This window comes from Canis aureus, chromosome 25 (genome assembly GCF_053574225.1).
Source record: "Canis aureus isolate CA01 chromosome 25, VMU_Caureus_v.1.0, whole genome shotgun sequence".
Lineage (NCBI taxonomy): Eukaryota > Metazoa > Chordata > Mammalia > Carnivora > Canidae > Canis > Canis aureus.
Genome location: NC_135635.1, coordinates 39,197,834 through 39,224,162, shown reverse-complemented (window position 1 = coordinate 39,224,162; position 26,329 = coordinate 39,197,834). Strand labels below are relative to the sequence as shown.

The 26,329-nt window shown below is 48.3% G+C and overlaps 3 protein-coding genes across 10 annotated transcripts in view; 1 reads left to right on the top strand and 2 right to left on the bottom strand.

Annotated features, from left to right (window-relative positions):
* PHB2 (prohibitin 2) overlaps positions 1-26,329 on the bottom strand; it is a gene marked incomplete at its 3' end in the record, with an annotated part of 124,993 nt that overhangs the window by 46,653 nt on the left and 52,011 nt on the right. The gene's annotated exons all lie outside the window — the stretch shown is intronic.
* SPSB2 (splA/ryanodine receptor domain and SOCS box containing 2) lies at positions 91-10,363 on the bottom strand. 5 transcript variants are annotated; one of them, XM_077871258.1, is made up of 3 exons: positions 10,188-10,363; positions 1,489-2,235; positions 91-477 (listed from the first exon to the last, which is right to left on the bottom strand). In XM_077871258.1, exons 2-3 carry the CDS (start codon positions 2,150-2,152, stop codon positions 350-352), a joined length of 792 nt encoding a protein of 263 aa, XP_077727384.1. In that variant the 5' UTR covers positions 2,153-2,235; positions 10,188-10,363; the 3' UTR covers positions 91-349. The 5 variants fall into 5 exon arrangements, with proteins under 5 accessions (XP_077727384.1, XP_077727386.1, XP_077727383.1 ...); XM_077871260.1 differs by lacking the exon at positions 10,188-10,363 and adding an exon at positions 3,126-3,205; XM_077871257.1 differs by lacking the exon at positions 10,188-10,363 and adding an exon at positions 2,490-2,659.
* On the top strand, positions 10,032-25,936 carry LRRC23 (leucine rich repeat containing 23). Of its 4 annotated transcripts, none has more exons than XM_077871248.1 (8): positions 10,032-10,365; positions 11,223-11,372; positions 20,320-20,463; positions 21,063-21,316; positions 21,889-22,019; positions 22,677-22,813; positions 24,846-25,140; positions 25,716-25,936. In XM_077871248.1, the coding sequence occupies exons 2-7, from the start codon at positions 11,356-11,358 to the stop codon at positions 25,117-25,119; spliced, it is 957 nt and encodes a 318-aa protein (XP_077727374.1). In that variant the 5' UTR covers positions 10,032-10,365; positions 11,223-11,355; the 3' UTR covers positions 25,120-25,140; positions 25,716-25,936. The 4 variants fall into 4 exon arrangements, with proteins under 4 accessions (XP_077727374.1, XP_077727372.1, XP_077727375.1 ...); XM_077871246.1 differs by lacking the exons at positions 10,032-10,365; positions 11,223-11,372 and adding exons at positions 19,453-19,589; positions 20,557-20,666 and having other exon boundaries at positions 25,716-25,935; XM_077871249.1 differs by lacking the exons at positions 10,032-10,365; positions 11,223-11,372 and adding an exon at positions 19,453-19,589 and having other exon boundaries at positions 25,716-25,935.

The window sequence follows — 26,329 nt, the reverse complement described above, 5'->3', positions numbered from 1 at the left end:
GGGTTTGTCCTTCTTCACAACACTTGCCCATATCATCTTTTTCTTTCTTGAGACAGCCACAGGACGCTCGTACAAAATACCACAAACCGGTTTCTGCAATAGCATGTCTCTTACTGTTTTTACTGGAAAAAATGTCTTGCGTACCAGGTGGCCATAGCCTCAAATAATAGCTCCCTCCCTGCCACCCCTGTGGGTGGCTCGGGGCTGCTGGATCCCCAGAGCTTGGGTTGGGGTAGAGGCCCAGCCTCACCGGCTTTAAGTAGTAGCTGGTCTAGGCCAGCAGTGCCGCCTCCCCACCCCCCAGGGGATGGGTAGTAAGGCCCCAGCGCAATCTGTGGTATCACAGGAGTCACTGGTAGAGCAGGTAGCGCTTCATGGCAGGGGGCAAGGGGAGAGCAGATACCTGGCCAAGCCGGGTATCCCCCAGGGCGTGGCGCACACACAGGCGGCTCAGGTGCAGAAGGGAGTGTGGCTCCGCTGGGAGAGAGAAGGAGGGGAAGGTAAGTAGGGGTATAGCCACCAGCCACACTTCCTCAAACTACACTGTCCTGCCCAGGTTCCCTGCTGCTTTCCTGCCCTGCATCTTGGTTGATAGGGAGATCTAAGGCACCCCGAAGTTCTGCACCTGCTCTTGGGTTGGGAGGCATCACAGATTTCACACATCCCTGGTCAGCTGCGGGTGAAGCTCTCACTAAGGCCCTCTAATCAATAGATCAAGGACGCTCAGACAGTGGTGTAGCTGGCCCAGGCTTTGACTGCATAGAGCCTTGGGGCTGGGGCTGATGAAGTCAAAGGAAGGATGGCCCTCCCCCCACTCAAGAATAGCTGACCACTAAAAAAAAAAAAAAAAGAATAGCTGACCACGGGTAAGGGGTGGAGAGGTACCCACCCTGTGCTGAAGACTGCTGCAGAGCGCCGTGAGGTTCCATCAGCCCCAAGCCCTGGCCCCCTCCTTCCTAAAGCAGGTCCCACCCCTATAGCCCCACCCAAAGGCCCTGAGCCATTCACTGCTTTCCTTCCAAGTGCCCAGGGCCTCAAAGTCCCCTTACTGGGGTCTGAGGAAGGAAGGGCGCACAGACCGGTCAGAACCCAGGGAATCTGGTTCACACCCTGAGTGCTTGGCACTGCCAGTCCTCTTCGCACACCTAGCCCAGTCCCCATTTAATGCCTTACATCTCTTGCACCAGGAGCTGATAACACCTGCTATAAAGTCCTAATCCCCGGAGTGCCTCTCTGTTCTGTGGGCTCACCACTAACTAGTGAGTGGCCTTCCCAAGCCTAGCTTTCATATCTACTGTTGCCGGGACGATAAAGATAAGTAACAGCTGTGTGGACCTTTTGTCATTCCCCTGCCCTGCACTGACTAGAAGTCAGAGGCAGGTCAGACGAAGGCCCATTTCCCTCTGCTCTTATAAGGCGTCGAGCTTCCATCCCAAACCGCGGCCATCAGTAACAGAACACTCTCCCCACACCTGCCCCAGGCCTCACCTCTCCTTCCGCCCAGGTAGCGGATGCGGACCTGGCACTGGCCCCAGACAGCGCTTACTGCCGGATAGAGGGTCCTGCCCTTCAGTCCGCGGAAGGCTGGCCCCAGGTAGGTGCCCCCAATAGCGTAGCCCAGAGTTCCCTCCTCCATGTCCAGAACCACCAGCAGCCTCTCCGGCACTTCCAGCTGCTCACCGTGAGGTCTGGCTGGATACTGAGGGGCCCCAGGCCCCTTGCTCTGATGGTACAGCTTCCCTCGCCCAATGTCCCAGCCCCACGACTCGCTGTTGCTGCCCAGCAGCGCCGCATAGTGGTCAGCCTGCAGCGGGGCGAGGGCCGTGGCCACGCCCACCACGGCGTGGGTACCCCTCTGCTCCCGGGGCCAGCAGATCTCCCAGGCGTGCAGGCCCCTCGAGTAGCCCTTCTTACCCCGGGCCCCATCAGTGCTCTGGGCCACCGGCCGCCGCTCAAAGCATAACCCCCCTTCCTTGACCTCGATGTTCTCTGAGCAGTCCTTGGGGTTCCAGCCGTGGCGCTGTTGGGCTCCCAGATCAGGAGGGGGAGCAGACAACAGCTCCTCCAAGCCCTCAGGACAAGAGAGGTCAGGGTACAGGGTCTGTGGGGTGGGGGTGCTGCTGCTGCCCCCTGCCAGGGCCGTCTGGCCCATGGAGGTGAGGAGTTGAAGGAATCCCCGAGTCTTGTTGGGGCCCCTCTCTTCTGAAAGTTGAGCAGCTCCCGCTCGGGATTAACCTGAGAGGAATTGGGAAAGAAGAGGGTTTAAAGTGCGGCATCCTGGCGGGAGCTCCTTGCCCTGGCACCCCAGCTTTCGCCGCGTGGTTGCCCACCATCCCTCCCCGCCCTCCTGGCTCCCCCAAAGGTCCTAGGCCCATCACCTTGCCCTCGCTCATCGGTCCCGCTCTCTCGAGACTCGCGAGTTCGCCCCTCTGGATCCCTCCACGGGCCGTCCCTGTTGCCCACCCCGTGCCCCGTCACCGCCCTCGAACCTCGCTCAGCTTCCCAGGCCCAGAGGTCACCAGCCCTCAGGGGGAACTCGGCCGAAGGTAAGGCGAGCCGCGAGCCGCGCGGGGAGCAGACCTGGGCGCAGACCTGGGCGCAGACTGCCGGCGGCTTCCGCCTCCATCCAGCACCTCCCCCGGCCTCGCCCCGCCCCGGCCCGGCCCGGCCCCGCCCCCGGCGGCCCACGCGGGCGGTTAACCCTCTGGTCGCCGCCCCAGGTCGCGCCCCTCCCCGTGGCCACGCCCCCGCGGGGGCTCCTCGTGGGCGGTTAACACCCGGGACCCTCGCTCCAGTGGAGGGCACGCCCCCCTTGAGCCCATTTCCTGATGGGTAACCTCGGTCCCCGCCGCCCCCCCCCGCCCCCGGGGGGTTAACCCTTCTTGGCGGCCGCGGTGTCTGCACCAGGCGGTCGGGGCTCAGAATGAGCTCTTTGATTTATCAGTGCTTTGGGATCCCAGGAAGTGTGTTCTCCGACGTCAAGACCTTTGAGCTGCTTGGGCAACCAATTCCTCAGGGAGGGGCTTTCATTGCACAGAAATCTATTTCTATGTCCCTTTGATTCTGGGTCACTGTTTCTGGACCGGTCTCTTTCTGCCCCACTTGTGAGTCGGTCTGTTCTATACCCGAGGTTCTGAACTCTGTTTTCAGAAGTAGGTGTCCTAGGTCTCCGTGCTGTTCTAGTCTTCATCTTGGACGTCCCTGCCTTCCTGAGCTGTCGGTCTCATATGGTGCAGTATACTGATTAAGACTTTGGTTGTGAGTGAAGCTATGTCACTAACTAGCTCTATGACCTTGGGGGAGAGGTCACCAAACTTCTCTAAACCTGTTTTCTCTCCCTCTGTCATTAAAGTTTTTATTTGAGAGAGAGAGAGAGAGAGAGAGCTCTCACTCATGAGACGGGGGAAAGGGACAGAGGGAGAGGATCTCAAGCCGACTCCTCACTGAGCACAGAGCTGGACAGGGGCTCCATCCCAGGATCCCGAGATCATGACCTGAGCTGAAATCAAAGAGTCAGATACTCAACCCACTGAGCCACCCAGGTGCCCCAAAGTTGTTTCCTCTTATGTAAAATGGGAATAATGATGGTACTTAACCTCACAGGATTGTTGTGGAGTTGAAATAATTGAGGTAAAGCACTTAGCACAAAGTATGATACCTAGGATGCAATCACTAAGCAAAACTATTGTTAAAATTTACTAAGTGTCCACTCTTGTAGAAAGGCAATGTAATATAGTGATGAAGGATGGCAAATGTAGAGCCAGGCTAACTTGGTGTGCATTCCTGAAGGCCAATATGCACTTGCCCTTGAGCAAATTACTTAACTTCCTCAGTGCCTGTTTCTTCCTCTGTAAAATGGAGATCCTGTTGGTATCTGCTGCCTAGGACATTCAGTGAAGTTACATGTGAACTCAAAGCAGTTCTGGTTCAAATTTAACCATTTGTGTTAAGCCACTGAAGGTATAACAGTGAATCCCCAAGGAGGTTAACAGGACATTTATAAAAAATTTTTTTATCATGTAATAGATGAAATTGTGGAGATATAAAAGTATTATGGGAGTCAAAGGAATGGGACTTCTAACCAAGAATCAAGTGCAGTTAAGCAAGTGTCCTGGAGGAGGTAACACTGGGCTCAATCTCAAAGAATGACGAGGAATTGACCTGGAGAGGTAGCTCTGCAGGATGGGTGTTCTACAGGGCTGCTGCATAGAGAAGACATTTGAGACAGAGGGGTCTTCGGCCAAAAGCCAGAAGCAGGAGCGCCTGGGTGGCTCAGTTGGTTACACATCTGACTTTGGTTCTGGTCATGATCCCCAGCTCCTAGAATAGAGCCCCTTGTTGGTCTCCCTGCCTGCTGGGAGTCTGCTTCTCCCTCTGGAGCTAGAAGGAAGCATGAGAGACAAGCGTAGAGAAGTCAGTGCTAGATGACAGTGGCCTTGTTGGCCAAGTTAAGGAATGCAAATGTCCTCCGCAGGACAGGCCAGTCATGGGGAGATACATAGGAAGGGAGCAAGAGAGAAGCATAGTCAGATACTCATTTTAGAAAAACCACCCTGGGGGTGCCCGGTTGGTCAGTTGATAGAGCATGCAACACTTGATCTCAGGGTCATGGGTTTGAGCTCCATGTTGGGTGTAAAGATTACTTTTAAAAAATTTAGAAAAGCCATCCTGGCACAAAAATATAGAGGAAGTTTCAAGGGAAAGAGAACTAGAAGAGACCGGTTATAGCAGCCTGGGTGACAAGTGTCAAGAACCTGAAATAAGGCAGTAGAAATAAGGAAGAAAAGAATTCAAGAAAACACTGATGAAACTGCAAGATTCGTGGGCTGATTAGATGCAGAGGTGAGAGAAAGGGAGGTTTAGCCTGGAAAATTGTTGGAAGGTAGTACCAAACAATTGGAACAGGCCAGAGGAGTGAGGGAGGGATGGTGAGTTCACTTTAGGACATGTTTTTGAGGTGCCTGAGCAACAACCAGATGGAACCATCCAGAATGCATATGAAAATTGCAGCGCTGGAGCAGTAGTAAGAGGCCTGTGCTGGAGGTATAAATTTGGGAGGTTCGACATTCTTTAGTCAGAAGCTGAGCTATGAGGCCACCTGAGGGGCTCAGCCGGTTATGCATTTGCCTTTGGCTCAGGCCATGATTCCAGGGTCCTGGGATTGAATCCTGAGTCCTGGAGTTCCCCGCCCCCCCAATCAGGCTTCCTGCTCAGTAGGGATCCTGCTTCTCCCTCTTCCTCCCTCCTGCTCCTGCTATCTCACTCAAATACATAAAATCTAGAAAAGAAAGAAAGAAAGAAAGAAAGAAAGAAAGAAAGAAAGAAAGAAAGAAAGAAAGAAAGAAAGAAAAGAAAGAAAAGAAAGAAAGAAAGAGAAAGAAAGGAAGGAAGGAAGGAAGGAAAAGAAAAAAAGAAAGAAAAAAAGAAAAGAAAAGAAAAGAAAGAAAAGAAAAGAAAAGAAAGAAAAGAAAAGAAAAGAAAAGAAAAGAAAAGAAAAGAAAAGAAAAGAAAAGAAAAGAGAGGGATCCCTGGGTGGCGCAGCGGTTTGGCGCCTGCCTTTGGCCCAGGGCGCGATCCTGGAGACCCGGGATCGAATCCCACGTCGGGCTCCCTGCATGGAGCCTGCTTCTCCCTCTGCCTGTGTCTCTGCCTCTCTCTCTCTCTCTCTGTGACTATCATAAATAAATAAAAATTAAAAGAAAAAAGAAGCTGAACTATGAGAATCAGTGAGAGGTCCCAGAGAGAGCGTGTAGAGTAAGAGGGTTAAGGAGGAGACACTGAACAGAAAACTCAAGTGTGATTAAAGGAGATCTTTCGGTCATTGGCAACTTCGGTGGGAAGAGCACATGTGGATTGTGGGAGGTGGGAGTCTAGGCAGAAGGCGCTAAACTGGCAGTTTCTGTAAGTCAGGCACTAGGCTACAAGCTTCACATTTTGTGGGGATAGAGAGCTGGGAGAGATGAGAGGACAACAATGTCTTACCGTCAAAGTTACCCTTGAAAATCCCTTATTTATCCCATCTATTAGACATAGCATATGTTAGTTTTACATTTAGTATTTATAAAATATGTTATATATTGTATTTATAAAATATAGTATAGGCAATATCATACAATGATGTATGAATAAAATTGTATCATTTTAATTGAAGACAAGAAAATATATCAAAAAGATGTGAACCTGAATACCCATCATCTACCCAATGTGGGTGTTCTTGCCAGTGTGACTACAAAAATGACATCATGACTGTGGGCAGTGGCCTATGATGAATATTAGTGCAGGAGCTGTATGATAACCGGGTAGATGAAGGCTTCGGGGACAAAGAGCAAGCCTCAAACACGGCCGACTCTAGTTCAAGGTTGAGAACTGCACCTGCTCAGCTGCTGGTGGTTTTTTTTTTTTTTTTAAGATTTTATTTATTTATTCATGAGAGAGAGAGAGAGAGGGAGGCAGAGACACAGGCAGAGGGAGAAGCAGGCCCCATGCAGGGAGCCCGACGTGAGACTGGATCCTGGGTTGACAGGATCACGCCCGGGGCCAAAGGCAGGCGCCAAACCGCTGAGCCACCCAGGAATCCCCTGCTGGTTGTTTTAAACATGGTATTCACCAGTTGTTACCACTGAATCTTGAACTGCTCAAACATTTGTTGATAACAGCTCAAATATTACATAATGTTACAAGTGGTTTTATCTTGTTACTTTGTATTGAGCTGTAGCAAATACAAAGTAAATGAATCTTAAATTGTTCAATGCATCTTTACGTGTGCTGTGTGACCATCACCAAAAAGATCAAGAATGTTTCTAGCATTCCAGAGGCTTCTTCTTGCCCTTTCCCTGACACTACATCCTTAAAGGTAAACTCCTATTTAACTTCTGTCAGTATAGATTAGCTTTGCCTGTTCAATTTCATATACCATAAAGCATATATTCTTTTGTGCCTGACTTATTTTTCTCACCATTATGACTGTAAGTCCTCTAATCTTGTTGCATGAAATGGTAGCTCATTATTTTCATTGTTTTATATTACTCCATTGTATGGACATACTGCAATTTATTCTACTGTTGCTGGCCATCTGAGTTGTTTTCAAACTGTTCTAAAGAAAGCTACTATGTACAGTATTATACAAGTCTTTTAGTGGACCTAGGCACTCACTTTTGTTGGGTGTATAACTTATATACAGAATTGCTGAGTTATAAGGACATAGTGTGAACCACATTTAATTTTCTGGTTTCTTCCACAGAGAGATTTTATTCTGAGGTTAAATCATTCAGTGACACCTGTGTGGCTCAGTGGGGTAAGCATTCCCAACTCCTGATTTCAGCCTCAGGTCTTGATCTCAGGGTTGTGAGAGCCAAAGAGAACAAAGTCTGGTCTCCCATCTGACACTTGCACGGAACTGTGGCTGGCAACCTTCTGCCCTATTTAACTAGTTCACGTTAGATGCACCTATGATGGAACTCCACGGCATCTCATCAAGTCCAGCTCCATGTTAGATGAGGCTCCTACTTTGAAAAAAAAAAAAAAAAAAGGAATGAAATCATTCAGGTATTTCACCATTTTTGCAGCAATTTTAACATATTTATGAAGAAGTGATCTGGGTTTCCCTTCCTGTTTATCATATCTTTATCTTCTGGGATGATTTTATCAGTTCCTCATTCTTTTTATTAGTGTTTCTCTGTGGCTTCCAGCTTCAATTTCTTTCACAAACCTAACATGATTCACTTGCTAGGCCACTTGAACAGTGTGTTTCATTTCTTGGTTAATAGAAACCCCTTAAAATCCTAAACACATTCTTCTTAACATGCATGGGCTGTTTTAAGCTTGATTGTTGCCATGACTGTTTAATATAAGTGATGTAACTGGCAATACTGAAGATTGTCCAACTCTTCCAACACATTACCACATTTACTTATTTTTAACAATTTTATCTATGTGACACAGAGTATAAGCAGCCAGAATGGCAGGCAGAGGGAAAGGAGAGGGAGAAGCAGAGGGAGGAAGAAGCAGAGAGGGAGAGGGAGAAGCAGGCTCTCTGATCCCTGCTGAGCAGGGAACCCAACAGAGAGCTCTATACCAGGACCCTGGGATCATGACCAGAGCCAAAGACAGATGCTTGATTGACTGAGCCACCCAGGCACCCCTCATTATCACATTTAGATTAGGGTCAGCACTCATGGCTCTGGGAGTCAGAGAGGAATCTCACTCATTCCCATAGATGTGGCTTTGAAACAGCAAATCCTGCCTAGGTCAGCAAAGTGAAGGACAAGGGTGATATTGGGGAGAGGTAGCCTTTTACGTCTTTTGGAGCACGTTCATACAGTGTGGCCCCTCAGATGGTACTGTAGTCTATGCTCAACACTAAAGCCAAAGCCTTTCTCTATAAGGTCCTACTGGATTTCTAGAATGTAGAACTATAAATCCCAATTGTGGAAAGCGCTGCAGTCACCTAGCACTTTGCATTTAATTGCTGGAGTACAAGCAGATCTTTTTTGTTTTTTAGGGCACTGGCATTTGTATCACTGTAGAACATGTCTGGCTTTATTACATACAGGGCTACACTGCCGCCATGAAAGAGGGACAGAACGGTGGTCACAAGGTCATTAATTGTTTTCAATCCAGGGCCTGTGTTTCTAGTTTGGAAATATAAAAGCAGTTGGGGGGGATCCCCGGGTGGCGCAGCGGTTTAGCGCCTGCCTTTGGCCCAGGGCGCGACCCTGGAGACCCGGGATCGAATCCCACGTCGGGCTCCCGGTGCATGGAGCCTGCTTCTCCCTCTGCCTGTGTCTCTGCCTCTCTCTCTCTCACTGTGTGCCTATCATAAATAAATAAAAAAATCAAAGAAAAAAATTTTTTTAAATAAATAAATAAAAATAAAAGCAGTTGGGCCTTGTCCCCTGCGCCCCCCCCAGCCCCAAGATACCAGCCTCATTCTATTACAGAAGATAGCTATTTGGCCAATAATTGTTTTTAGTAGCTCCGGGTGAGTTTTACTCCCTGTTCTCCTTGGCTATGTTTGAAATTCTTCCACCTGAAGCTGTCTTCTCTGGCAGGAGGCTTGAACTCTGACTTGAGTTTCTTTTTCCTTGCCTTGCCAGGTACTGCCGTCATTAAGCTCATATACCTGACTCCTTTTTCCCACCAGTAAGTTCAGTGCTCTTTCAGTCTTCATTAAAGGCTTATCATCACCTGTACTTCGCTGTCGCTCTAGCAGTTGGGGGAGAGCTTGATGACCTGGCTCCCAAATTCGTGGGCTCTTGACCACTCGAGAGGATTTCTTGGGGTCGTATTAACGTGCCACGCTGGGGCGGACAGACGGCCGTGGTGCTTCACACGGGGCGTGCGTGGTACAAAAGAGGCATCTGAACGCTAGAACCTGGTTTTAAAACCGTAATACGAGCACTGCGGTCCGCCCCGTCGGACGGAGGAACCGCGAGAACTGGAGCCCCGGAGAACACGGTCTGGCCCGCGGTCGGACGCCCGCGCGGAACCCAACGCTGGCTCGCAGCCTCCGGCCCTGTTTAACGGGCTCACGCCGGCGCCTACGATGAAACTCCGCCGCATCCCAGGAGACCTGACATCTCCGCGCCAGGAGATCCCCATTTTTACAGATTCGTAGCCCGCGGCCTGGGGAGGCGACACGACCCGCCCCAGACTACGGGGCTGCCGGTGGCAGCATCAGGACTTAAAGAGGGGAGCCGCTCGCAAAACACAAGGGCGGCGACGAAATGGCGACGGAAAATCCGTCGGCCTGGGCGACGCGCGGCTCCCCGCGCCGCCGCCCCGGGCGCTCGTTTCGTAACCGCGGCGGAGCTGGCGGCGGGCGGGGGCGGCGGGCGGCGGCGGGCGGCGGCGGGCGGGGGCGGGCGGGGGCGGGCGGGGGCGGCCTCCTGGCCCGCCGCGGTCACGTGGGCGGGCGGCCTGAGCCGGGGCTCGCGCGCCCCCCAGCGGCCGCACCCGTGGCCGACCGCCGCGGAGGCAGCCCCGCCCCCGCCAGCCGCCTTCCGGCGCGTCTGGAACGTTCTGCGCCGGAACAAAGGCCCCGGGGCGGAAGCCCGAGCCCGAAGCTGAGAACCGGCGCTCGGAGGCGACGGCCCCTGAAGCGGGCGGCGGACGGGGGCTCTGGTTCAGGGCTCCAGAGAGGCGTGGAAGGGCCGGGGCCGTCGGCCAGGTTCGGGCTCCAGGCTCACCTGCTGGGGCTCTACAGTCAGAGGCGCCCTGTGGTTCCACCTCGCAGTTCCTCGCTCCGCCCCCTGGCCTCCCCGACCAGTGTAGAGGCCTGCCCACCCTGAGGGAGTGAAGCTCTGTGCACCTTGGAGCGGGGAGGCCGGAAGTAGGAGACACCCCGGTTCTACTAGAAACGCTAGGGTAAAGGAGCGCACACCTATTATGATGATCATAAACGCTTTAGCTCCGCAAACCTCACCTAGATTAGTCATCAGATATCTTGCTTGCCAAGTCTAATACGCTTTTGTTTATCCTTGCTAATTTTAAAAATACTGACTCGAGTTTTTCTAGTTTTTCTTCCACCTTTATATCCTTCAGGGCCTCTACTTCTAGTGAACCCCCCCTCCGTCTCTCTCTCTTTTTTTTTTTTTTTTTTTTTAACATTTATTCATTCATGAGAGAGAGAGAGGCAGAGACCTAGGCAGAGGGAAGAATAGACTCCCTGCAGGGAGCCCGACTTAGGACCCCATCCTAATCCTAGGACCGAGGGATTTCGACCTGAGCCAAAGGCAGCTGCTCAACCACCGAGCCACCCAGATGCCCCTTCTAGTGAATCTTAATGGGGTATAGCACTGGCTTGTGCTTGGTTCATTCCTCCTCAATGATTCTCAAAGTGTAGGGAGGAGGGAAGGACGTTTTATCCCTGTGGGTAAATCCAAACCGATGGGAGGATGTCCCCGATTACTTCTTAAAAGAACATCGAGGGACACCTGGGTGGCTCACTGGTTGAGTGTCTGCCTTTGGCTCTGGTCATGTTCCCAGGGTCCAGGGGTAGAGTGCTGCATCAGGCTCCCTGCAGGGAGCCTCCTTCCTCTGCCTCTTTCTCTGCCTCTCTCTCTCTGGATCTCTCATGAATGAATAAATTAAAAAAAAAATATATATATAAGCTATATGTAAGCTACATAAGCTATATGTAGGTTATGCACTGTACACCATCTACATATACACACTCCTGTGTGTGTGTGTGTGTGTGTGTGTGTGTATTTCTTCCTTTTCAGATTCAAATTATACTCGAGACTAACACCTTCCTAGTTGTGATGTGCTACTAAATGACACCGGGCATGGCGGCATGGCGGGGAGAACAAAAAGCCCTAATTTGGAGCATTTACTGAAACGCTAAATACTCCACCCATGACTGATTTCAAGAGGTAAATAACTTTAAGAACATAGATAATAGCAACATTGTTAGGTGTGGAATTTGCCCTCTTCTGGTCCATATTTTGAAGCTTTAACTCCCAGTACCTCAGAATGTGGTGTATTTGGAAATAGGCCCTTTAAAGTGATGATTAAGTTAAAATGAGGCCGTCAGGTAGGCCCAAATCTGACTGGTGTCAGTTTGAGAAGAGGAAATTTGGACACAAAAGTGCAGTGCACAGAGAAGACTGTGTGAGGACACAATAAGGCAGTCATCTGCAAGAAGGGCCTCAGAAGAAACCAAACCTACTTACTGACACGTTGCCCTAAGACTTCTTGCCTCCAGAACTATGAGAAAATTAAATTTTCTTGTTAAAATACTCAGTGTTTTGTTATGGCAAGCTACTATAAAAATATAGTAGAAATAATTGGAAAGTGATGACTTGTAAATACTTCTTATTCTTAAAATATATATAAATAAAATATGTAATTTATTTAGGGGTGCTTGACCGGCTCGGTCAGTAAGTAGAGTGTGCGACTCTTGATCTCTGAGTCGTGAGTTTGAGGCCTACGTTGGGTGTGGAGATTACTTAAAATCGTTTTTGAGAGAGAGAGTGAGCACAAGCATGGGGAGCAGCAGGCAGAGGGAAAAGCAGCTCCCCCGCCCCACCACACACACACTCTCATGACCTGAGCCAAAGGCAGACGTCTAACTGACCAGCTGAGCCACCCAGGCAGCCCTAAAAAAATTTTTAAAAATATATAAAACACAATTTAGTTAAATCATATGTATGCAATTTTTAAAAAAATAATGACTGCCTTTAACACCTGGCTTACAGAATTCATGAAAAAGTATCAGTTCTTACAAGCCTGTATGACCCAGCTTCAGCATATCATTGCATATTACACTGAATTCCAAATTTCTATTTTCAACCAAGAACTCTTTTCTCAGTGCCAGGCTTATCTAGCTAACCTCCTACTTCTCCCTTTAGGTGACTCACAGACATCTCAAACTTAACATAGCCAAAACCAAATCCTGTATCTTTCCCCCTAACTCTGCTTTTCTTCTGTATCACCATTCAGATGTTCAAATCAGAAACCCATGGGGTCATCCTTGTCATTTTTTTCTCCCTCAATGACACTTTTCCTCACTGGCCTCCCAGTAAAGAGAGTAATCCATTCTACCTCCAAATAGATCTCTCTCTTCCTTCCTTCCTCCCTTCCTTCCTTCCTTCCTTCCTTTCTTTCTTTCTTTCTTTCTTTCTTTCTTTCTTTCTTTCTTTCTTTCTTTCTTTCTTTCTTCTTTCTTTCTTTCTTTCTTTTTCTTTCTTTCTTTTCTTTCTCTCTTTCTCTCTTTCTCTCTCTTTCACCCTTCTTTCTCTCTTCTTTCTCTCTTTCTTTCTTTTTCTTTCAAGATTTTACTTATTTATTCACAAGAGACACAGCATGGGGATCCCTGGGTGGCGCAGCAGTTTGGCGCCTGCCTTTGGCCCAGGGCGCGATCCTGGAGACCCGGGATCAAATCCCACATCGGGCTCCCGGTGCATGGAGCCTGCTTCTCCCTCTGCCTGTGTCTCTGCCTCTCTCTCTTTCTCTCTCTGTGACTATCATAAATAAATAAAAATTAAAAAAAAAAAAAAAAAAAAAAGAGACACAGCATGGCAGAGACACAGGCAAAGGGAGAAGCAGGCTCCCTCTGGGGAGCCTAATGGGAGACTTGATCCTAGGACTCCAGGATCATGATTCAATCCAAAGGCAGACTCAACCACTGAGCCACCCAGGTGACCCACCATCTTAAACTTTATCGAATCCTCCACTTCTCTCTATTAAATAGACAGGCTATCTATTTTATTATTAGAAATAATAAGGTATAGAGCACCTGGGTGGCTCTAGCTCCTAAAGAACAGAATAAAGTGGAAGTAGTGGTATGTGACTTTGGAGACTGTCATAAAAGGCATAGTGGCTTTCATCTTGGCCTTTCTCTCTTGGATCCCTTGCTCTGGGGGAGGCCAGCTGCAATATTGTGAAGACAGTCAGGTGGCCCTATAGAGACTTTCATCTTGGCCTCTTTCTCTCTTGGATCCCTTGCTCTGGGGGAGGCCAGCTGTGATATTGTGAAGACAGTCAGGTGGCCCTATAGAGAAGCCATATGGCAAGGAACTATCTTGCCAGCTGTCATATCATGGATGAACCTTGGAGGCAAATCTTTCAGCCTCGGTCAAGCCTTCAGATGATTGCAGCCCTAGCCAACAGTTGGATGCAGCCCAGCTAAGCCACTCTTGGATTCCTGATCAGAGAAACTGAGATAATGAATGCTGTTTCAAGCTACTACGTTTTGAGATAATTGGTTATAATCAGGTAAGAATTGCATCTGGCTACAACATAGATCCCCCAAACCCAGTGGCTTAACCTATTTTCTCTTTTATAAAATTAAGTCTCCAGAGGCAGTTCAGGGTTAGTATAAGAGCTTCGTGATAGTTTATATTTCATATGCTGCTCTCTATATTTGTTCTAGCATTTTAGCATGTGGCTTATGTTCTTGCCATCATCTTACGGTCCCATGTAGTTGCTAGAATGGCAGCCACCACATCCTGTTTTAGACAGTAAGAGAAAGGGAGAGGAAAAAGGGACTTTCTAGAAGTTTCATCCAGTGACTTTCACTAATAATATCATTGACCTATCAGCAATGCAGGCTGAGAAATATTTTTTTAGCTGGGTACAATGCTGCCCCCAGTAATATAAAAGTTCTGTTAGCTTAATAATGAGAAGACTGAAAACCCCAGTTAAAAAATAAACAGTCTGAATAGACAGTTCTCCAAAGAAGATATACAAATGGCTGATAAACACATAAAAAAATGCTCAATATTTTTAGCCATCAGAGAAATGAAAATCAAAACCACAAGAAAATACCACAACACAGCCGCTAGGATGGTTAGAATCAAAAACACAGATAATAATAAATGTTGACCAGGATATGGCAAAATTAGAACCCTCAAACACTGTTGGTGGAAATGTTAAATGGTGCAGCCACTTTGGAAAACAATGTGGCAGTTCCTTAAAAAGTTAAATATAGTGTTACCATATGACCCAGCAATTCCACTCCTTACAGTTCTACCTGTAAGGAAAAAATTGCCAATAAACTAAGTTGAAATGCCTGAGGTCAGGTTGTATTTGTAATAGATTTTTCACTTTTTTGAAACTTTTTTATTTTTTATTTTTAAGTAATCTCTACACCTAACATGGGGCTTGAATTCACAACTCCAAGATCAAGAGTCACATGCTCTACCAACTGAGTCAGCCAGGCACTCCTGTAATAGATTGTTCAAATGAAATAGTTTCCTTCTGAGGATTTGCATATAACATTAGGCTCTTAGCAAAATGCTTAGTACATAGCAAATGCTCAACATATAGTTGACTGAATGAATATTTTGATACTGTAAATATTTCAGAATGAAATCTCTGTGGCAAAGAATTATGTCCTCCTTTGGAATCTATTCATTATAGCATAGAATTCAATATTTTGATACTAAAAGTATTATTTTTGTATTGATATTAATTGGGTATGTAAGCAAGAGAAATTAAAACATATGGCCACACAAAAATTTGTATATGAATGTTCATAACAGCATTACTCATAATAGCCAAGAAATGGAAACAACCCAAATATCCATCAATTGATGAATGAAAAAATAAAATGTGGTATAAATCATGCAATGGAACATTGCTCAGCTCTCAAAAGGGATGAAATACTGGTAGATACTACAACATGGAGGAACCTTGAAAATATGATGCTGGGCAACCCGCGTAGCTCAGCGGTTTAGCGCCCCCTTCAGCCCAGGGCATGATCCTGGAGACTCGAGATAGAGTCCCGCATCCGGTTCCCTTCATGGACCCTGCTTCTCCCTCTGCCTGTGTCTCTGCCTCTCTCTCTCTCTCTGTGTCTCTCATGAATAAGTAAATAAATCTTTAGAAAGAGAAGAAAGAAGAAAGAAAGAAAGAGAAAGAAAGAAAGAAAGAAAGAAAGAAAGAAAGAAAGAAGAAAGAGAGAGAGAAAGAAAGAGAAAGAAAGAAAGAAAGAAAGAAAGAGAGAAAGAAAGAAAAAGAAAGAAAGAAGAAAGAAAGAAAGAAAGAAGGAAAGAAAGAAAAGAAAGAAAAAGAAAGAAAGAAAGAAAGAAAGAAAGAAAGAAAGAAAGAAAGAAAGAAAGAAAAAGAAAACGATGCTAGGACACCTGGGTGGCTCAGTGGTTGGGCGTCTGCCTTTGGCTCAGGGCGTGATCCTGGAGTCCTGGGTTTGAGTCCTCATCGGACTCTCTGCATGGAGCCTGCTTCTCCTCTCTCTTCCTATGTCTCTGTGTCTCTCATGACTAAATAAATAAATTCTTTAAAAAAAAAAGAAAATACAATGCTAAGGTGAAAGAAGGTAGTCACGTAGGACTACATGTTATAGGATTTCATTTATATAAAATACACAAAATAGACAAATCTATAGAGACAGGACATAAATTAATGGTTACCAGGGCAGAGGTGAGTGGGGAGAGGGGAGGAACATGATGGCTAAGGGACATCGGGTTCCTTTTTGGGGTAACAAAAAGGTTCTAAAATTGTGGTAATGGTTGCACAACTCTGAATATACTAAAAGCCACTGCATTCTACATTTCATTTTACTGTATTTTTAAAGATTTTATTTATTTATGAGAGACACAGAGAGAGAGAGACAGAGACTTAGGCAGAGAGAAGCAGGCTCCCTGTGGGGACCCCAATGTGGGACTCGATCCTGGGTACCCGGGATCACAAACCACTGAGCCCCCCAGAAGACGTGGGACTCGATCCCGAGACTCCAAGACCATGCCCTGGGCCAAAGGCAGGTGCCAAACCGCTGAGCCACACAGGTGTCCCAGAAGATCTTTTTTTAAAAAATAAAATAATGCTGCTTAAAAACAGTTCAGTTAGTAAGGAAGAAGGGTAGACTGAATAATAGGTAAGCAACTGGCAGTTTCTGCCACAGTCTCCAAATCATAAAGAGCTCCTAAACATCAATTAAAAAATTAATGATTCACAGTAACATGAAAAACAACTTGAAAAAGCATTTTTTCAAAGGAAACTCTACCCCCAACATGGGGTTCAAGTTCACAACCCAAAGATCAGGAGTCTCATGTTCTACTCACTGAGCCAGCCAGGTGCCCCAATGTTGACAATTTTTTAAAGTTAATATCCAGGGGATCCCTGGGTGGCTCAGCGGTTTGGCGCCTGCCTTTGGCCCAGGGCGCGATCCTGGAGTCCCGGGATCATCGAGTCCCACGACGGGCTCCCGGCATGGAGCCTGCTTCTCCCTCATCCTGTGTCTCTGCCTCTCTCTCTCTTTCTCTCTCTATGTCTATCATGAATAAATAAATAAATCTTAAAAAAAATAATAAAGTTAATATCCAGCAATAGGGAATAGTTAAAAATGACCATATGTCCATATAATAGGCAACTATCAAAAAGAAAGAGGTAGATATATGATCAATGATATGAAAGATGTCCAAGACATATTATTAAATGAAAATAATCCTGTTGAACAGTGTGTATGATTGATAGCATTTTTGTCTTTAAAAAAAATCCATATCTTTATTCATAAATGATAGTGATGCTGGATGGAGTTCATGGACTTGTGTGTTCCTCTATATACACTTCTCTAGTATTTGCATTTTAAGTTTAATTCAATATTACTTTTATAATTCCAGGAAATTCTACCTAGACCATTCTAGAGGAAAGGATGTCATCAAAGAGGATGTAGGCATCTAGCTGTCATTACACAGTGTAGATTCAATCCTCGTCAATGAAACACAAAATAAAACCTCTAGTGGTTCCTCACGGTTTTTAGGATAAAAGCCTTAGTGTGATCAGCTCTGTTTGCAGCTCCTGCCTCATCCCTGTAAGCATATCTACTGTTCCATCCAGTAGAACTACCTACTTTCTTTGCACAGGTACCAGTTGGGCTCTTTCTCCGCTAGGCCTTATGAAAAGTGCTTCCTCTGTCTGGAATCTCTGCCCTGAACATATGATATTATCTAGATACATGTACTATAAAATTATCCCCCGGCACTCAGTAAAAGCTTTGTAAGTGTCAGGTATCATTATTATAACATCTGTCTCATTATATTGAATTACTCGTTTACTTAACCCAGTCAGTGGCTTGTAAGGCTCTAGATGACGAGAACTGTTTTACTGTCTTTGAGTGCCCAGTACTTACAGCCTGGTACAGAGAAAGTGCTTAATAAAAGTATGCTCAGTGATACTTCCCCGATCTTTCTGTCATGGCTTTTTGTTCCCACCTAATAGGTCTTCTTCTTTCTTCTGGGCCAGTGAAAAACCACATCCTTTCCCTTTGGGTACATCAAACCACATGGACTCTTCCTTTCCCACTCCAGTAATATGGTATCATTTATTGGCACCGGCATTTCTAACCTTCTCGAGTGTTTTCATGTTTACTGTCTTACTCCACAGAACAATCCCAGGACTGAGGAAACAGGCGGGAAGTGGGGAGGGCAGGGAGATCCTGGCTGAGGAGGGTCAACTAAGTATAAGGCGGTTTCCCCCTATTGTCTCTTTTAACCTTCTAAGAATTCTTCTGGAAGTGGACATGTTTATCCCCATTTCACAAATGTGAAAATTAAACCTCAGTAAAATCATATAACCTGCTGAGGAACACATAGCTATTAAATGGTAGAGTGGGTTTTGAACCTGGTGTGTCTGACTTTACAGCCCCTACTAGTTCCATGATATCAAGTGAATAGATTTTTTAAAAAAATATTTTATTTATTTATTTGACACACAGAGAGAGAGCACAGCATGGGGAGCAGGCAGGCAGGGGAGATGGAGAGGCAGGGTCCCTGCTGTGGGCTCGATCCCAAGACCCCAAGATCACGACCTGAGCAGAAGACAGACGCTTAACCAACTGGGCCACCCAGGCGTCCCTCAAACAGATTTGTCTGTATTATCCAAGCTGGACAGGGCAGGAGATAACATGTCCTGATTTCCAGCCCACCACATCTTCCATTAGATCACTTTGCGTGTTTTATAATATCTGTAACACACAATTTAACAATCATATGATTTCTTACCTTGTTGCCTAATTGTTTTATTTATATTAGATTCCATAAGATTGGTACTGTCTTGGGGCAGCCCTGGTGGCTCAGCAGTTTAGCGCCGCCTTCAGCCCAGGGTGTGATCCTGGAGACCCCAGATCAAGTCCCACATCAGGCTCCCTGCGTGGAGCCTGCTTCTCCCTCTGCCTGTGTCTCTGCCTCTCTCTCTCTCTCTCTGTGTGTCTCTCATGAATAAATAAATAAAATATTTTTTAAAAAAGATTGGTACTGTCTTCCTTTCTCCCGGCAGGAATTGTGTCATAAATATTAACTGCCCTGAGCTTTAGTTTCCTCTTCTTTCAAGTATTTATCTCACAGGATTGATGTAAAAATTAAATCACTTGTGAAAGCATCTCATACAGTATCTGACACAAATGCTCTGGAAATATTTGTTGAATCTTAACTTTTTTCTCATCTCTTTCAACAAGTCACACAGACCTGAGTGCCTGGGCATGGCTCTATCAGGTCTTGTTGTCTATATAACAACGTTGGATGAAGAGTTTTTCATTGGGCACTTGTTGGATTTTCTCTCTTACTAGCACCCCCAAGAAGTTTGTATCAAACTAGTCCAAGTTATGAGGAAAAGTGAGAAGCAATCTACAACCCAACCCATTGTAGATTGGGTTTAGCAATCTACAATGTACTAGCATAGATTACGCTCGCACTCATACCCCTCAGTTGGTGTAGCTAAGCCTATTTTACAGATGAGAAAGTAGTCTTAGGTAAGCTGCTAGTGAACTGCAGATCTGCCAAGACTTCAACCCAGGTCTTAAGGTACATTGGCCTGGGCTCCTTCCACTCCACCAAGCCACCTTCCAAAGGTCAACTGAGTGCAAGGCTGGGGTGGGAGTAGAAACCAGACCACGTACCTTGGGATTTCTTGCTCCTCTTCCCCCTTTAGCTTCAGAGCATATTTCTTTGGAATTCACAATACTTTTGTTTTGAGGATGTGCGGTCCCTTTAACGTCTGGAGTGACTTCGCATAGCCCCACCCATCTCCCCTCCCACTTCTCAGTTCCAAGCCCCACCCACTGCTTCCTGCTACCTGCCAATTAACGCTTGTAATCGGATTGGGAATTTGGCCTCTTTACCGGGCGACTACAGGTCCGCTTGCTCTGGGGCGGATTTTCCGTTCAGTTTGTCGCGGGCCCCTCGAGGCCCTCCTCTCAGCGGTTGCCCCAAAGAAGTAGCCAAGTGTCCCGCCCCCTCGTTGCCATAACAGCAGTACACAACGCCTCCTTGAGCCTTTCCCCTCTTCCAAAACAACCTTTCCCAGTCAGAGCCAAGACCCTCTCCGGAACCTCACCTTTAGCGGAGCAGAGCCAGGCAGGGTCTGCGCCCTCTGCGAAGGATTGGGTGGGAGGGTTGGAGACTGCATCAGTCTGGTGCCCCAGAGGGGACAGGGAAATGGGGCTAGATAGGGTGGGAAAGTAAAAAAGAAATGAATGGAGCATGAGTTAGGAATAGAAAGGAGGAGAGGGTTGTAGGAGGTTGGTAGGGGAACGTGGCTTAAGGAGGAGGTGGGAAGAACTGGGGAGGAGAAGGCCAAGAAGCAGGGAGGCGGAGCTACAATGAGACAGTTGGAGCCCCGCTGGAGGGCTGGAAAGGCCTGGAAAGGCGTACTGAAGGGACAGAAGTCCTTGGTGGGACATCAGAAGTGGAGGCTGGGAGTCAAAATGAGGTGTTCGCAGGGATAAGGAGAGAAACGCAGTTGGGAGGAGGTCAGGGATGATGGATGGGAAGGGTATCCCGTCAATGGAGGCAAGGGAACAGAGAGCCGAGGAGACAGACATTCTTTCTTGGGAGGGGCACTGAGCTTGATCTGTTACTCCAGAGTCGTCAACAGAGAAGAAAGATGTCAGATGAAGACCTGGAAGATTTCGAGCCAGATCAGGATGATCTGGAAAAGGAAGATGATGAGAAGGAAACAGAGGAGTGGGAGGACTACAAGAAGGAGGGAGAGGAGTACTCAGAGGAAGTGAGAGCATGAAATCCTGGAATTGGTGGGGTCCTAAGGCTAAGGGATCGGGTTGGGCTGGAAGGGGATGCCTGATTCCACTTCCTCTTGCAGTGGATGCCCACGCCACTCACAGAGGACATGTTGAAGGAAGGGCTTTCTTTGCTCTGTAAGACAGGCAATGGACTGGCTCATGCTTATGTCAAGCTGGAGGTTAAAGAGAGGTGCGCTTACGGAGGACCAGGCTGCCGTCGTAGGGCCCAATCTCCTTTCTCACCCTCATTCCTGGGTGTTGCTGCTGGGAGTTTGGATCTCTCTTACTCTGGCCAGTGGAAGGGAAGGATAGAATTTGCTTTTCCAGAGCCCTGTGACTCCCCACATTAGAGCTAGCCTGGGGAATTCCTACTGGACTCCTTCAATTGTCCATCAGAATGTCGGTTCTCGGCTCTTTGCAGACATATGCCCCTGATCACTGTTAAGAACCCACCTATCTTCTCTCCTCCTCCCTCACCACTCCCATCAGTCACCCATTCTTCTCCATCTCCACATTGTCCTCTGCTTTAGCACCTCTGCTCCTTACTGGGTACTTAACCCTAACTCTGGCCTCCTTCATCTCTTAGGGACCTGACAGACATCTACTTGTTGCGTTCCTACATCCATCTGCGCTATGTGGATGTTTCTGAGAACCACCTGACAGACTTGTCGCCACTCAATTACCTTACCCACCTGCTCTGGCTCAAGGCTGATGGCAACAATCTGCGGAGTGCCCAGCTGAATGAACTGCCCTACCTGCAGGTTGCCAGTTTTGCCCATAACCAGATCACTGACACTGAGGGCATCTCTCACCCTCGTCTGGGCAGCCTGGATCTCAAAGGTAGGTCCTTAAGTTGGGCTACACAAGGTTCTCTCCTTCCTAGCTTGGGGCCAAGAGAAGTGGGCAGTGTGGTCTTTGGCTGTGCCGCACAGCAATTTCCATCCATCCATCCATTCATTCAGACAGTCCTTATGCCATTATGACATTTCTATGTGCTGGAGATGTAGCAGTGAACAAACAAAATCCCTAGTCTCATACAGCTTCCATTCTAGTCAGGGGGAGACAGACAACTATCAGTAAACGTAATAACTAAGTAAATCTATAGAGTATGTTAAGAGGAGATATGTGTGGTGGAAAATAGATTAGGATAAAGGGACTAGAGATAGGCACAGGTAGCAACTGCAAACAGGTTGGTTAGGACAAGGGTCATTGAAAAGCTGACATCTGAGCCAAGATTTGAGGGAGGAGAAGGAGTGCCCCAGGGCCCCAGAGGTGTTAAGTCTGGAGCTGTCCCTCCTCATAGCCACCTCATATGGGAGGGAGAGGATGATGCAGAGGCTCCCAACATTCAGGCTCTGCTGCTGAACATTTGAAGCGGTCCTCTGAGTTCTTAACACTCTCCTGCTCCTTAGGGAACCGCATCCGCAGGGTGACAGGTCTGGACCCCCAGAAGCTGCTTAGCCTGCACACACTGGAGCTTCGGGGGAACCAGCTGGAGAGCACTCTGGGAATCAATCTTCCTAAGCTGAAGAACCTCTACCTGGTAGCTCGCTGGGTTAGAGGGTGGTTGGTGTAGGGAAAAGGGTGGTGTTCTGGGGGCCAGGATGCCTGGCTTCTAGTAGGCTCTACTAACACCATCATCATCACGATCATTTGGTTCATTTATCATTATCATTTATTGAGCACTCACTTGGTGCCAGATGCTGTGGGGATGCAAAATTAAAACAGACAAGATCCTTACTACCTAGCAGGGCTGCTAATGCATAATACATGAGAATAGAGACAATTTGTTTTGACACAGGTTGTAGCATAATTTGCCATAACCCAGGTACAGATATCAAGCCAAGGGAGCCACTGAAATGTTAAGTCTTTTTGACTTGTGAGCTTCTTCATTCTAGGATGGTGCTGAAGGCATTCCTCCTCAGTGGAGCAGTGAGGGTTCTTGGGCATCCGGGTGGTTTGAAGCATCTCCTCCTGAATCAGAGGTGGCTTTGATGGGATGAGCAGCAGGGGGTTACTGCTGCCTTTCTCTGGACCAGCAGCTTCTCCTAGGCTTCTTTACTGTTTACACCCATCTCTACCCATCTTCACTCCCCTCCTTCACCCTTCCATCTCCACTCTTAAGTTTCCTGCATCTTTGACTTCTCTTCCCTGTCCCTACCACCTTTTCCCAATCCATGGACTGTATCCTGGGGGCTAGGCCCAGAACATGCTGAAGAAGGTGGAGGGTTTGGAGAACCTAAGCAATCTCACTACCTTGCATCTTCGAGACAACCAGATTGAAACTCTGAGTGGCTTCTCCAAGGAAATGGCATCACTGCAGTATCTCAACCTGAGGTAGGCACCCCTTCCAGGTCCCACCTTGTTCCTGCCCTGGACCAGGAGAAGCTCTTGACCTCGTGTTCTTCCCTGGTTCCAAACCCCCAATCCTAGTCCACTCCTAGATTCTCACCTCATTCTCCAACCTGATATTTACCCCTCCTTTCCTGACTATGTATAGCCTGGGATCCCTGATTTTTTTTTTTTTTTTTAGGATTTTATTTATTTATTCGTAAGAGATAGACTTTGAGGGGGGTTTCTCTGTGCCTCTTAGACTTGGATGGCTGTTTCCTTCTCCAGACTAGAGAAGTTCTCTGCTATAATTTTCTTTTTAAAGATTTTATTTATTTATTCATGAGGGACACACAGAGAGAGGAAGAGACATAAGGCAGACGGAGAAGTAGACTCCCTGGAGGAAGCCTGACGCAGGACTCGATTCCAAGACTCAGATCATGACTTGAGCCAAAGGTAGACACTCAACCACTGAACCACCCAGGCATCCCTCTCTGATTCTCTATTCAATCAACCCACAGTTATTGAGAACACGCTATATGCCAGAGATGGTCCTCATTCTCAAGGGACTTGCAGTCTGGCTCCAATTCTCTTTTCTTGGTCCTATTCCATGTAAATTTCCACTGCCCTAATACATCTCCTGGACCCCTATTTCTCCTTCCCATTTCCTGCCTCTCTTCTCCTGAGAAGATGGCTCCCTTACTGATATAAAACACAAGATGTGCTCCTATTTGAGGAGAGACGAGTATTTGAGAGAAAATCTTTAGATAGAAAGCCACTGAGGATTGATCTGGGGGATTTTCTTCATCTGATGGAGGATTTTATGCATGTTTCTTTAAGTAAGATGTCAGGAAATTGCCTGCTTAGTCAAATTCTCAAAGCTGGCAATGGAAAGAGAACCTCCAAGTAGGGAGAGACGGTTACACCTTGAAGCTCCCAGTTCTTGCCATGGTTCTTAGAGCGATCTTTTGCTAATTAGTTCTGCCATTCTGGTTGGGTAGGGTTGGGGGAGTGCTCTTTTCTTATTGATGGTCCAGATAGAGATAAGAGACCCCTCCCCACCCTGCCCCAGCCTTCAGTGGCTGCTAACTGGGGTTGTTTGGAAGTAAGGGTAGTGGGAAAGAGGTATCTCAATGACTGGGAAATGCCTCTGGGGCCAAAGATACTAAGCCCCCCGCCCTGCAAAGCACAGGACAGTCCAGCACAGAGTGCACGGAGCGCTCCGGTGATAAACTCTTCATGAGGTTTAGTCACCTCTATTGAGGTTAAGGCGGAAACGATTAAACCTGATTTCATAGGCAGCCCAGGTGGCTCAGCGGTTTAGCACCGCCTTCAGCCCAGGGCCTGATCCTGGAGACCTGGGATTGAGTCCCATGTCAGGCTTCCTGCGTGGAGCCTGCTTCTCCCTCTGCCTGTGTCTCTGCGCCTCTCTCTCTCTCTCATAAATAAATAAAACCTTAAAAAAAATCTGATTTCATAAAGGCATGAGGCAAGAACATGAAAAGAAACATACTGCACGATGAGGCACATTAGATGAAGCTTGTTCCTCAGGCCAGGAGGCCTCAGACCATCCCTAACCCTAGGCTCCTTTCTGAGGGGAGCACCAACACAGCACCCACCTTTCTGAGCTTAGATCTAGTTCCTGCTCCACTGGCCTGGGGCCTCCTTTCTAACCTTTGATACGACTTAGATACGACTGACAGAGAAGAAGTCTGACCCTGGGAGGGAGATTCCCCATCCCTCCAACTACAAGACAGGGCTGTGACCCAGCTTTGTGGCTGCAGAAGGAGAACTATGATCAGCACACTGGCGTGTTACAGAACACACTGTGGCTCTCACAGCTTCCTGGAAGGGGAGAGGCAGGAGTGGAGGAAGGTCGGACAGCCCTGGCTCTGTCATGCTATCTGGCTATGCCTAGCAGTTTCTAGGGAAACTGGAACCCAGTGGGAGAGTCCCCCAGAGGCCCTATTCCCGGCAGTGGAGGGGCCCCCAAACCCATTATGCTCCCGGGGTAAATCCCTCCTGACCACACTGGCAGGGGCAACATGGTGACCCACCTGGAGGAGCTGGCCAAGCTTCGGGACCTGCCCAAGCTGCGAGCCCTGGTGCTATTGGACAACCCATGTACAGATGAGGCTGACTACCGCCAGGAGGCCCTGGTGCAGATAGCACACCTCGAACGCCTGGATAAAGATTTCTATGAAGAGGAGGAGCGGGCCGATGCTGATGAGATCCGTCAGAGGTTGAAGGAGACCCAGGAGCAGGAGGCTGAGGTTGAGCATGACTCAGAACTGGAGCAGACATCTATGTAGCTCTTCCCGCCTCCCAGGATAGTAAGGAAGCCGATGGAGAGGCAGGAGGAGGAGGCCAAGGGTCTGTCAGGGCAAGAGAAGTTGCTCGCTGAGGAGGTGGCTGAGGAAGGGATATAGCAAGGAGAACCCCTGGAAAGACAGACTTAGGAGTCTGGTGGAGGGTGTGTGTCTCAGGGTGAGTAGAGATGACCAGAGGGGCCTGGAAAGGGGTGAGGAAAGGCTTAGGAGAATACATTAGGAGAGGGAAAGGAAGGAAGAGGCCCGTGTGGGGCGGATAGCCACATCTGACACATCTGTAGATCAGCCAGAAAGGACAGGTCTGGGGCATGGTGGGGGTAGGGGAAGGAGGGTGGAGGTGGTGGTGGAGGATAGAAGCTGGGTGGAGGAGAGGAGGCAGGGGAAGAAGATCTCGCGCTAAAAATCTGAAGCTAAAAATGACAGGAAACAAGGGGGGTAGGGAAAGAAGGGTAGGATGAGGTAGAAAGAGACTGAGGAGATGAGCCAAGGAAGCGTGGTGGCTGGGCACTCTGGACCTGGTCACAGACGCAAGGGGAATGAGGCATGGCCCGGGGTTTACTTCTGCTGTCTTCCTCCAGGAGATCTGACACCGGCCCCAGGACCCGAGAAGTCTCCCAGGTAGCCGTGCTGCTACCTTCACACCCCTCATTCTGAGACAGAGCCCACCTTCTCCTGCCTCAGCTCTGGGAACTCATCCCCGCCTGCCGTCCAGGCTCTGTGATGGGCACCTGGGCAGCCTCGGGGTGGGCCCGAGCCCCGCCTGGAACCTGGGGGTGCGTGTGTGGGGTGGGGGGGGGCGGGGGGGCCTCAGGCAGGTCTGGGGGGGCCAGGCCTGCGCCCAGGGGACGCTTGTAGAGTTGGCTGCGGAGGAGCTGCGGAGGCGGCTGGGTGTGTTAGGAACAATTTGGTTATCAAATAAAGAGACATTTTGATACTCTTGTGTCTGAGGGAGTTTATGAGACACCAAGGCTGTCATGGGCTTCACTGGTGCGGGGCTGTGCCTGTTACTTTCGAGGGGAGCGGGGCGTGGGTGTGAGCGCGCGTGGGTGCTGGGGTCCGGGTCCTGGGTCGCCCCCAGCCTCTTCCGCGTCGCTCTCCTCCGGGACCCCGCTCATCCCGCCGCCGTCGGCCCCCCGCCCGCGCGCCTACGTGCTCCTCCGCCGGAGGCTCCTGACTCATCGGGGGCTCCGGG

Excerpts from the sequence above, each read along its gene's own strand:
- SPSB2 (XM_077871258.1), bottom strand. The coding sequence starts at position 2,152 with ATGGGCCAGACGGCCCTGGCAGGGGGCAGCAGCAGCACCCCCACCCCA. Across the intron at positions 478-1,488 it reads CTACCTGGGCGGAAGGAGAG|CGGAGCCACACTCCCTTCTG; the intron begins GTGAGGCCTGGG and ends TCTCTCTCCCAG.
- LRRC23 (XM_077871246.1), top strand. The coding sequence starts at position 20,341 with ATGTCAGATGAAGACCTGGAAGATTTCGAGCCAGATCAGGATGATCTG. Across the intron at positions 20,667-21,062 it reads AAGCTGGAGGTTAAAGAGAG|GGACCTGACAGACATCTACT; the intron begins GTGCGCTTACGG and ends TTCATCTCTTAG. Across the intron at positions 22,020-22,676 it reads AGCTGAAGAACCTCTACCTG|GCCCAGAACATGCTGAAGAA; the intron begins GTAGCTCGCTGG and ends CCTGGGGGCTAG.